The sequence below is a fragment of the Palaemon carinicauda genome, chromosome 18 (assembly GCF_036898095.1).
Source record: "Palaemon carinicauda isolate YSFRI2023 chromosome 18, ASM3689809v2, whole genome shotgun sequence".
In the NCBI taxonomy this organism is placed as follows: Eukaryota; Metazoa; Arthropoda; class Malacostraca; order Decapoda; family Palaemonidae; genus Palaemon; species Palaemon carinicauda.
In genome coordinates, this window is record NC_090742.1 from 110291176 (window position 1) to 110303675 (window position 12500).

General features: G+C 36.5%; 1 protein-coding gene across 2 annotated transcripts in view; it reads right to left on the bottom strand.

Annotated features, from left to right (window-relative positions):
* The window catches only part of LOC137657950 (neprilysin-1-like), a 26095-nt gene that overhangs the window by 7637 nt on the left and 5958 nt on the right, over positions 1–12500 (bottom strand). The window contains exons 2-11 of one of the 2 annotated variants that reach the window (XM_068392668.1): positions 11453–11502; positions 10923–11023; positions 9968–10092; positions 9552–9684; positions 7781–7889; positions 7463–7596; positions 6173–6375; positions 5747–5938; positions 4873–4968; positions 4388–4529 (exon numbers count right to left, since the gene is read on the bottom strand). In XM_068392668.1, the coding sequence (XP_068248769.1) occupies positions 4388–4529; positions 4873–4968; positions 5747–5938; positions 6173–6375; positions 7463–7596; positions 7781–7889; positions 9552–9684; positions 9968–10092; positions 10923–11023; positions 11453–11502 (1285 nt within the window). The remainder of the gene's footprint in view (positions 1–4387; positions 4530–4872; positions 4969–5746; positions 5939–6172; positions 6376–7462; positions 7597–7780; positions 7890–9551; positions 9685–9967; positions 10093–10922; positions 11024–11452; positions 11503–12500) is intronic. The other variant, XM_068392669.1, reaches the window with a different exon arrangement.

Here is a 12500-nt window from a genome sequence, read left to right on the forward strand (position 1 = left end):
CTCTCTCATTTCCACCTTCTGGTCGATGTCGCCCACCGACGATTGGTCAACGCAGACTCGTACTTGTCAACACCTCTTCATTCCGCCCCCTCTAACCTCGCTCTCCACATCAGAGCACCCACGGATGCCTACGCCCACCTCCTCACGTCGTACCCGGAAGTTTTCCGTCCAGAACTTCAACAAACGCCCACGGTTCCTGCCAAGCACGGTATTTATCACCATATCAAGATGACGGGACCCCCAATCTTCGCAAAATTCAGACGTCTGGCACCGGAACGATTGGCAGACGCCAAACAGACGTTCGCCGAAATGGAGGAAATGGGCCTTTGCCAAAAGGCCTCCAGCCCATGGTCGTCACCCTTACACATCGTTCTGAAGAAAGATGGCTCCCTCCGTCCGTGCGGGGATTACAGGTGCCTGAACATGCAAACATAACCGGATTACAGGCGCCTGAACATGCAAACAGAACCGGATCACTACCTCCTCCCAAACATTGCCGACGTGACCTCCTACTTGCACAAAGCGAAGGTTTTCTCTATGCTCGACCTCCTGAAGGGGTATTATCAGGTGCCTATGAACCCAGAAGACATCCCCGAGACCGCCATCACCACTCTGTTTGGTACATACACCTTCAATTACTCCTGTTTTGGCCTTAGTAATGCTGGGGCCACGTTTCAACGTCTCATAGATGGCATCTTAGGGGACCTCCCTTTCTGTGTATGTTATGTGGACGACATACTTGTGTTCTCCTCCTCAAAAGAGGAACACCTCCGTCACCTGCGCATCATGCTCGACCGCCTGCAACAAAACGGCCTTGTAGTCCGGTACGACAAGTGTACCTTTGGCGCCAACGAAGTGTCGTTCGTAGGGCACCGCATCACTCCTGAAGGAGTCCATCCCCTCCCTGAGAAGGTAGCAGCCGTTCAGAACTTCCCCGTGCCCTCGACCGTCAAAGCTCTGCAGGAATTCTTGGGCATGATCAAGTATTATCACTGTTTTCTGCCAGCCATTGCCGCCACTCTTGCTTCCCTCTATGCCTCCCTCAAGGGCAAGCCAAAGGACCTGAAGTGGGGTCTCCTTCAAGAAGCAGCCTTCTGCAATGCAAAGAAGGCCCTATTAACTGCTGCTGCTCTCACTTTTCCTATCCCACATGCCCCTCTTTTTCTCTCCACTGATGCCAGCGACGTCGCTATTGGTGCAGTACTTGGGCAGGTGGTCAACGGCTCGCCCCGCCCATTGGCCTTCTTCAGCAGAAAACTGTCCAAGGCAGAATCGGGTTATTCTACCTTCAATCGAGAATTGCTGGCGGTGCACTTGGCTGTCCGTCACTTTCGCCATTTCTTAGAAGGTATGCCCTTCGTCATTCGCGCAGACCACATGCCTCTGGTGCACGCCTTTACTCGACAGTCTGATGCCTGGTCCGCCCGGCAACGCCGATATCTCTCCGCCGTGGCTGAATATAATTGCACCCTTCAATACGTCCCTGGGAAAATGAATCCCGTTGCCGATGCCCTGTCAAGAAACACGTTGGCTGCCGTTCAACTGGGATTGGATTACAATGCCCTGGCTGAAGCCCAACGACAGGATCCAGAATATCAAGCATGTAGGACATACTGCACGTCCCTCCGTTGGGAAGACTTCCCCCTCGAAGACTCCAACACCACCCTCTTCTGTGACGTCAGTACTGGCAGACCGTGACCTTGGATTCCTGCTCCCATGCGCCGACAGGTGTTTGATTTCATTCACGGCCTTTCACATCCCTTGTGCCGTTCTACTGCACAGCTGCTGAAGGCAAAGTTCATTTAGCATGGCATTTCTAAGGATGCTAATGATTGGGTCCGCGCCTGTACTTCTTGCCAAACTTCCAAAGTACATCGACACACGGCTTCAGGAGTGGGCACCTTTCCTCAACATCAGCGTCGTTTCGCACACATTCACGTCGACGTTGTAGGCCCCCTTACCACATCACAAGGACATCGTTACCTGTTTACCGTCATCGACCGCTCCACCCGTTGGCCTGAAGCCATTCCCATGGAAACTACAACGTCCGCCTCATGTACATCTGCCTTACTCTCTGGATGGATTGCAAGATTTGGTATCCCTGAGCATATTACCTCTGACAGGGGAACCACTTTCACCTCTCAATTGTAGACATCATTAGCGAATCTCCTGGGCATCACCCTACATCAGACAACGGCCTACAACCCCTCTGCCAATGGAATGGTTGAATGTTTTCATCGCACCCTCAAAGCAGCTTTGATGTCCCCCTGCAAGGATTGCAACTGGTTTACTCAGCTTCCCTGGGTCCTCCTGGGACTAACGACCACTCCTAAAGACGCCCTCGACGTCTCTGCAGCCGAAATGGTGTATGGTGACCCGTTGGTCGTCCCTGCCGATTTTTTCCTTCTACAACCTCCTCTGATGATCTCCAGTGCATACGTCACGTCGTGGGAAAATTTACTCCATGCCGCCAGACTTACAAGCCCCCAGCGAAGCAGCACATACCAACAGACTTGCACTCTGCAACGCACGTCTTCCTGCGCAACGACACTACCAAGCCACCGCTAATGCCCCCTTACACGGGCCCTTTCCTTGTGATCCGACCCAGTCCGAAAGCATTCCTACTAAACATTTGTGGCAAAGAAGACTGGGTCTCCATTGATCGTCTAAAACCTGCTTATATTCTGCCTACAGTTCGCCTGTCTAGATCAAGGCGCCCTATTTAACATGTAAAGTATGTCATTTTTAGGGGGGGAGCCATGTACCAACAGTGTGTCACACAATTGTACATAATTCCTTTTGTATATATTATGCTTGTATCTGCGCTCTTCCCTCGCACTAAAAAGAACCAGAATAAACATGTCTGCGTGTCGCCTATGTAACATTGTCATTTTCTCGAACATGTAATTTCCTATTGCCTTGAGGTTTTGTATATAAAGGAGAGTGTTCCATAATAAATTAACTCAGTTGATTGCATCCTGCCTTTGAGTTCACAACCTTCTCTCGGCACCGTCACACCTATCTCCGGCAGAAAGGGAATAAATCTTAACCTGATATGAAATAAAATAAATAAAGGAACAGCATATTTTAGGTTAAGGTATAAAGCAGTTTTTAACTGAACAATATTTTTACACGAGTGCCTATGGCGCATGTGTTAACTGGCTACCTAATCTAAAAAAAAAAAAAAAAGAATCGATGAAGCTTACCAACCTTCTTATTAAGTGTCTTTTCGGATATGTTTTACTTCCGGGAGAAATAGATTATAGGTTAAATGTCAAAGGGTAAATAGAACTCCAGTTATGATTTTAGAAAATATTTGTCAATAACACAGAATCTTGTAGAATATATACATATATATATATATATATATATATATATATATATATATATATATATATATATATATATATATATATATATATATATATATATATATATATATATATATATATATGTGACTTTTTGTACAATTTCTTTATTGCATATATTACCCTTTTATAATTACCCTCTCAGCTTCTTTTATTCTATTATTTTTTATATGAGATTCAAGTTCAGATGACGCCATTTTGGAATTACAAAAGCTTCGTACGAAAATGTTAGTATTAGTCTAGTAGAGTGACGAGAAACTAGAGTTATTACAGTTTACAAAAACATAGATCATAAGTTTGGAAAATCTATAGCTATCTAATTGTCAATAGGATTCGTATCACTAAATCCGTTTCTCCTGTATGTTTCTTAAAGTATTAAAATAATTGTGTCAAATTATCTTTTTTAGTATGCCTGACGTTTCATTAGTAAATCATTGCGTCCTCCGTGTTCCTCTTGTCAAGGTAGCTCTCTCTCTCTCTCTCTCTCTCTCTCTCTCTCTCTCTCTCTCTCTCTCTCTCTCTCTCTCTCTCTGTCCTTTCTACTTTACCGAAACTATAGGTGAAATGGAGAATTTCTCTGATTATTCTTTAGGTCTACTATTTGCTATAGATCTGGAGATGTACAGTATATACAAAACTCATTTATTTTCAAATGTATTTGCATTCATTCCATACCTGATTTTAAAAGTCAGCTAGAAAATCAAATATAATTTCCAGTTAACGTCTCTTGACCTATGAAAGTCGCCTCACAGACAGGCTAATGCAATGCATACTAAATTGAATTATGATATAATATTCTCATGTGTTCTATAGCCTTCTACTCGTTGTTCAGAATTTTCAAAATAGATCTATTGATGCATGAAAATATATATATTGTGACGCAATAAAAAGCTCCAAAATATGCAAGTAAATAACTGAAAGCAAACAAATCCTTTGTCAAATATTCTTCAAGAGCTAATTCCAATTTCATAAGATAGTAAATAGAAATTATAATTCTGCCATCTGAAAGAAAAACCTACCAAGTGTACGTGGCTCCGTCTCATTGATAAAGGTACTAAGATTCGACCAGAAGGGTCCATTGAAAGATAGAATTGGTTCCTCAGATGTAATAATCACCTCGGATCTGGCAAATGTTTGCTTGAAGAAAGACAGCCAGTTAAACTGAAAAAAAAGGAACGCATTATCCTATATATTTTGCATTGAAAAAATGATTAATAATTCTTTTCTGTTTGGAAATGAGTTAAATATTTACTGAGCAGTACTAGTGTGGTTTAGCATCAGAAAGAAATCAAAACTATATATATATATATATATATATATATATATATATATATATATATATATATATATATATATATATACATATATATATATATATATATATATATATATATATATGTATATATATATATATGTATATATATAAATATATATATATATATATATATATATATATATATATATATATATATATATATATATATATATATATATATATAAATACCATTCCCGGGGTTTCAGTATCTGCGTACTCTTGAATTTCGTTTACATCTGTTAACCAGGCGTGGTCCGTTGCCTGTCCAGCTGCCTCGATCACCATCTGTTTTAACAAAAAAGAGTTGGATAAGTTGGACATTTATTTATATCGATTCCGAATTACTAGTTTTTCTTCGATCACCAACTCAAATGGTATGCACGTTGAAGATTAATGTACAAGTTCTGTTCAAATTCAAGAATCTTGTTGAAGATTAACTGTAAAAGTTTTTTAAACTCACAAATCTTATTGAAGATTAACTGTACAAGTTGTTTAAATTCAAGAATATTGTTGATGATTAACCGTATAAGTTGTGTTCAAATTCAAGAATCTTGTTGAAAATTAACTTTACAAGTTGTGTTCAAATTCAAGAATCTAGTTGAAAATTAACTATACAAGTTGTGTTCAAATTAAAGTCTTGCTTTATTTCTACTGTACAAGTTCTGTTGAAATTTAAGAATCTTGTTGAAGATTAACTAAACAAGTTGGTTCAAATTCAAGAATCTTGCTGAAGTTTAACTGTATAAGTTATGTTTAAATTCAAGAATGTTGTTGAAGATTAACTATACAAGTTGTGTTTAAATTCAAGAATCTTATTGAAGATTAACTATACAAGTTGTGTTTAAATTCAAGAATCAAGTTGAAAATAAACTATACAAGTTGTGTTCGAATTAAAAAAATCTTGTTGAAGTTTAACTGTACAGGTTGTGTTTAAATTCAAGGATCTTGTTGAAGATTAACTATACAAGTTGTATTCAAATTCAAGAATCTAGTCGAAGATGTAGCTATACAAGTTCTGTTCAAATTCAAGAATCTTTTAAAAAGTTTGGATAAGATTTTTTACCTTTGAGAAATCTGACTCGAACTGAACCACGTCCTCCACCTGCTGAAGAATTTCCTCATCTGTTACAGCGTATTCAAGTTCGTCTCTTAGGTATTTGGCTGCTGCGTTCATGAAGGCTTTGTACGCCTTTAAAATGTTTGGAGAGGGATTGGCCATCAGACTTACGCCAAGAGGCACGGTACCTGCATTTAACTACGCAAACGGGGTTTATTAGTAACAGAAAACATCCTGTAAATAATTACAATATATTTCAGACTCACGAGTCACCATACATTTCACTTAGCGTGAAGAATGAAAACTAAATTTTCCAATTCTTTAAAATATCAAATAAAATTGATCTTCACACAGAAATGAAACACCAAAAAAAAAAAAAAAAAATATAGTTAAGAAAGAAACCTTCGGTCTTGAGGTAAAAAAAAATCTTACATATATAATATTTTCTGTCGTATTATGAAGATTCTTATCAACTCCCACAGCTACAAGAGGATAGACATTGATGTCCCGTAGATTGATAATAGCCGTATGAAGGTTGAAATGAGATGGGTGCCATGAGTCAAGAATCATAGGCCAGCCTCCCTGCTTATCCAAGCTCTCTATCAACGAAGACACTCCCAGGGATTCTGTTGAATCTGCATGACAGGTAAATAAAGATTCAGATGACGTTTTATAACTACAGAACTGGGATTTGATATTATAATCGCCGCAAAGATTCCGAGCGAAATAAGCCCCACCCGCTGATGACATCATAGCCAATCCTGTTGTCTCCTGCGTTAACAGCAGTCACAGCACTTCCCCTTAAAGTGATTATTAGGTAGTATAGTTTGAAATTTGTAAGGGGTTATATTGATAACTCTGCTAACGTGGAAGACATGATTGGTTATGACGTCATCAGGAGTGGGGCTTATTTTGACCGGTATCTTTGCGACGACTATAGTTTATCTGAGTAAGTCCCAGGTCAATTCAGATTTCGTGGTCTCTGTGCAAGTCTAATACTGGTTTAGACATGGAGTTGCAGAGGTCCGTATCATTTTTTATTCGATATCCTGTGAACATGTTGATTTGTAAATGTTTAATACAATATTAAGAATATTAAACATAAACTTGATATAAGTATCATACCTTTACTTCAATTCTAAATAGTTTTATTTTGTGTTTTGATAAGCTATTCCTGCGATGCTACAAATTTCAAATTATAACGTTGAATTTCTTTATTTCAGATTTATGCCATATTCATTGTTTCTATGAATGAATATCGACTTAGTCGCCATGCCCTAAAGCAGTCGCTTTTACCATTTTGTCTTCTTGAAAGATAACATCATGTCTAAAGGTTTAAAGGACGCTTTTGAATGACAGATGCAAGGGATAGTGACAACGCCCTAGCAGGACAATGCCATAGAGACTAACCATATATACATATAATCAGCGCATAAGGCCCCTCTCTACCCAAGTTAGGACCAGGGATGACCAAGCTATGGTTCCTGATGATTCAGCAGGGAGACCTATAGGCTTCCCAAACACACATACCTCACAAGGATGGTGAGGTTTCAAACACTACAAGAAACTATTGAGCTTGAGCGGGACTCGAACCCCGGTCCGGCAATCGCCAGTCAGGGACGTTTCCAATAGGAAACCACAACTCCTGTAGATGAACAAAATGGCAGTATCATCAGGATTCAAAAGAAACATATCCAAAGGAAAATAAAAATCCGTGCTTACTGGTATCCATACAGGTCGAGTACATTGTACGCGTCATGTGAAGGGGGAGAGGATCACCTGGGTTGGCTTCACTCTCAAAGATTGCCATGATGCGCAGGTTTACCAAGTGGACGACATCATCATATACCCCAACTCTGTCAATCGATATTAGAGTACCAAGTTAGCACAGGTGATGTTACACCTGGATCACAAATGGGTAAATTTCGTGTAATAATTTGTTAGAGGAAGTGGGAGGGTATATCCTCCGAGTAAGTAATTATGTAGATCCGTGGAAATCTCATTAACTATTTTGGTATGATTTCAGCCTCGTCAACATACCTGCCATTTTCAGGGAAAGGGTGATTATCCATCCATCCACCACAGGCAAACTGATAAAAGTCGTCACATGGGTCAACAGAATAATTCATCGCTTCTGAAAGCTGTTTAGCTGTAAATAAAAAAATAATTGGAGGAATGAAAGAAAGACAAAATATACCTAAAATAATTTTTGATAGAACTGTACTATAAAATTAATAATGTATTTTGATAGCATTGAATAAGAAAATAACACAAAACTGATAAGAGATTTAATTTTTTTTCTGAAAGCAATATGTAGCAATGGAAAGCTCATTAAAATTCACTTGAAAAACTCTGGTCGTTTAATCATTCCACACCTGTTGGCTCCACCATCTTTTCGTCATGATAAGCGAAAATATGAAACAAATCTAGCGATAAATTAACGCATTACTTCATAGATGCACTATATCCAATCAACGATCAAATTGCCAAAAATACTTCTCGGAAGAGTATCATTGTCTTCCCAGGAATTGAATTATAATCAAGAAAGTGTTTCAAAAGACAATTGCCTCTTATGTTTTAACTCTCAAAGTGGTCACCTATTGAGACTATTTTGAATTCAAATAGGAGAAAATGTGAACATTGAAGCGAGGCAGAGTTAAAGAAGCTGATAGTTAAATTCAGAAGGGACCAAGGGAATAGGGAAACAGCGGGAATTAATGGGACACTACAAATGCCATTTACCAATTTTCTGTGGAAGGTATACTGTCAGCAAGATACTATCTAAAAGGTAATAAAGCTCTGCAAAAATTAACTCAATGAATAAAGTTAGTAAGAAAGAAATGGAAAGAGAAAAATGAAAAGTTAAATTTAGGTCTTATTTTAAGTAGTAATTAACAATAACATCGACAAACAACAGCATCAACAAAAGAAATAATAATAATAATAATAATAATAATAATAATAATGATAATAATAATAATAATAATAATAATAATCCTGCTACCATTACTACTAATACTACTATTACTACTATGATAATAATAATAATAATAATAATAATAATAATAATAATAATAATAATAATAATAATGACAACAACAACAACAACAACAACATAATAATAATAATAATAATAATAATAATAATAATAATAATAATAATAATAATAATAATAACATAATAATAATAATATACATTTTCAAAGCCCAAATAATTTTCATTTTATTAAAATGTCCATTAATTTAGTTTACAAATACATTAAGGATTTTTTTTTCTGAGTAAGATTATTTCTTTTCGCTGGCTCGTGGCTGCTCTAGGTAATATGCGTATGGTAAGCTTCAAAATACATACTTATCATTTTGTAATCAGACTAGATAACAAAAACTTGAAAGTCATTGCATGAATGGTCAGTAATCAAAGACTTGTTTACAGAGATTACAAAATTGTAAAGTGTATCAGCAGGATAGATATTAAAGTGTTGGAGTATAAGTAAGCATATAAGTAAGGAAATGAATTCTATTATAAAGCATTTACTGTAATTATGAGGAATACAGTGGTATTTGCAATCAACGTTATGGGTATGATAAAATTCAAAGCACTTCCAAATAATAGACCCATATATAGTAATCAAGAGCACAAGGAGGCGTGGAGAAATGTATAATTTATTCATATATAAGCCCAACAGATATTTAGATGAGAAAACATAACAGAAAAGTAACCCTTCCACACAAAACTAGGGGAGACTTACAAGCTAATGTGCTAGTAAGCATTGCGAAAGGTTATAATATTCAGATTAGTCTGAATGACTCACCGGCTGTCAGACAAGCTGGAGTGATGCAGAGGTCCGTATCATTTTTTACTTCGATATCCTGTGACTTCTTTAGGTTTATGTTACTTATCTTAGGAAGAATTTCCTTTGAAATTCTAGACGCAGATTTAGACGTCTGGAATGAAATTCGAGAGACTTGAAGTATGTAATGAATATATGAAGGGCTCAAAGATATTTTTTTCTTACTATTATTGGCCTTGGAATAGCTTATTAGTTTCTTCTGGTGCTCTAACAAGTTCATTTTCTTAATCTACTCATGAAAAGAGTTGAATATTTTACTTAAGCTTGGAAGAATATGCATCTTTCTATAATTCTCCTTTTTATTGCTGTCTTCCATTTCATAAGTTAATTATTATTACTCATGTATTTTTTCATGCATACCCAAAAACAATAAATACCTTATTAGTGAGAGTTTGATCTCTTTTTGGTGCGTAGAGGTGGACCGGAATATTGGACAAAGGTCGACGAAAGCTGACCTCCTGAACAGTTCCTCGGGCAACTTTGTTGTTGGTCCATCCTGAATCTACATAGAAGAGAGAAACAAATATTATTGTCTTAGATCTTGTTGGTAAATCTTCTCTAGAATTCATTGGGTGCCTCGAAAGCCCTCATAAAGTTGTATAAAGTTAGGATATATACCTAGAAATTTCTAGTTTTTAACAATCGCTAAAGAAATTTTGAAAAAAAGCTAAAAAATACCCTGTTCCTATGTTTGTCAGGAAAGACATATTTGACACAAGACTGATTCCAATCTTACCTGGACAATTCTTAAAGCTGTTTGCGATTTGTATCTCTGGTTTTCCTTCTTTCTTTTTTCCTTCTTTATTAATCTAATTATTCACAATTTTTTCAACAACTCCAATTCATAAAATTCCCGTGTTTAAATCATATGCATTTGAAATAAAAATGAAATATATTTTCTAGAAAGTAAGGTAATTTTAGAAGGTTTTGGATTGTTTGAAAAACCCATTAAGTTGAAATATCTATAGCAAATTCCATTTCATATTTGCACAAGCATGGTTATATCTATTTGACGTATATCTATACCTCCTGTGATAGTACGCTTATGGGTTATTGTTAAGCTTCTTATGCTAATAATTATCTTATCTAGTTTTCTTCGCTTTAATTCTGCTGAAAAACGTCAAATCTAGTTTTTACTAGAAAATGAGAAGTCCCATAAAATAAATCAAGAAGACAAAACAAAATTAAATTGGTACTAAAGCAAGATATAAATTAAAATAATATACAAGTGGCCAACAAAACATATGAAACTTAAAAAAATTGTTAATATGCTTCTTAAAAACATTGATATTTCTGGCCCTGGTAAGATGTTTGAGTCAAGCTATTACTCACTTGATGAGAAAACAGCAAAAGTACTGATAACTGCTACTACTATGATTAGGCCTACGCCATAAATGATTTTAACGCCTCCTCTGCACTGAACTATGGATGACCTAGAATTTCAATAATAAGATTAATAATGTTAAACATCATAGTATAATGTAAGCTGACAAAAAATGGTTAAATTTCCCAGAAAATATTTGATGCTTATAATTTCATGGAAGTTGGCATAACTTTTATATCATTATTATACAGAAAAGATTCGGTTTACAGAGTGTTTGCTTTTCATTTGATTAATGCCTAATATCTAAGTTAAATCCACACTGGCCTGAAAAGAGAGAGAGAGAGAGAGAGAGAGAGAGAGAGAGAGAGAGAGAGAGAGAGAGAGAGAGAGAGAGAGAGAGAGAGAGAGAATTTGTCTTTTATTTGGTTAATGTCTAATACATGAATCAAATCCATCGAGAGAGAGAGAGAGAGAGAGAGAGAGAGAGAGAGAGAGAGAGAGAGAGAGAGAGAGAGAGAGAGAGAGAGAGAGAGAATACCTGGTGGGAGGGGGCCCTTGTTCTGCCACTTGTAACGAAACAGGTACATTCTGGCGAGGAAAAAAAAATGACGATTATCTATCACTGTAGCATTTACCGAGTTGAAATTCAGCTTTGAAAACCCTTTTTATAATAACTGTAAATGAATTTGTGTGAAATGACAAATTAATGAATGAACTAGAAATTCGTATTGATTTTATTTAATCTTTGAGATACTAGTGTACAGTTAGTCTGGTGGACCACCACGGTATCTGGACCGTGGGCGGGTCATAGGTGTCCTAGAAACAAAAGCTTCAATTACTGTTACTATGTTGTTTTCTAGTTTAGCATTTAATCAAACCTTCTAGGTAACTGACCAACATGTTCTATTTAGATTCCATAGGATTAATGCTTCCTCTTGTTTCCGTATTGGAGATTAAATAGAGAGAAGTTTGAGATAGGCAAGTTTTGAAAAAGCAAATAAATCAAGATAAACCAATAGTACAGTTTTATAAATGACTTTCTTTTGCGGAGAAAATAACTACAATTACCAATTCTATTTAATTAGGAGGAGTTAATCTTTTAGTAGGTTTTTATTTTTCAGAGTAAAAATTTTAATCGTTTGGATATAAAATAGAATAGTAATCTTAGATTTATCGTGTAAGATACTGGTGCTTGAAAACAGATTGTAATGTCATTGAAAGTGATAAGAGATATAACCTGATATCCTGAAAATCTCCAAGAGAAATCATAGTAAGGTTGGTTTTAACTAGAAACTTAGTCTACTCGTCAAAAACTAACAGTTTGATATTTTTATGTACAACGCGTTCACATACACCTGTATACAGCTATAATAGCGATGAGTAATGTTTTCAACTATTGTTGAAAAATAGGAATCCTTACTTATCCTCCAAGTAGGCTACTCTTCCCAAGATAAGATATTGGGTACCAAAGTTGATAATCATTTTGAACCAACCCATATTCTTCTTTACTAATTCTTCGTAAATTTAAAATCAAGACTGTAATCTGTAACCAGATTAGAGATTTTCAATGTCCATCTTCGATGCTT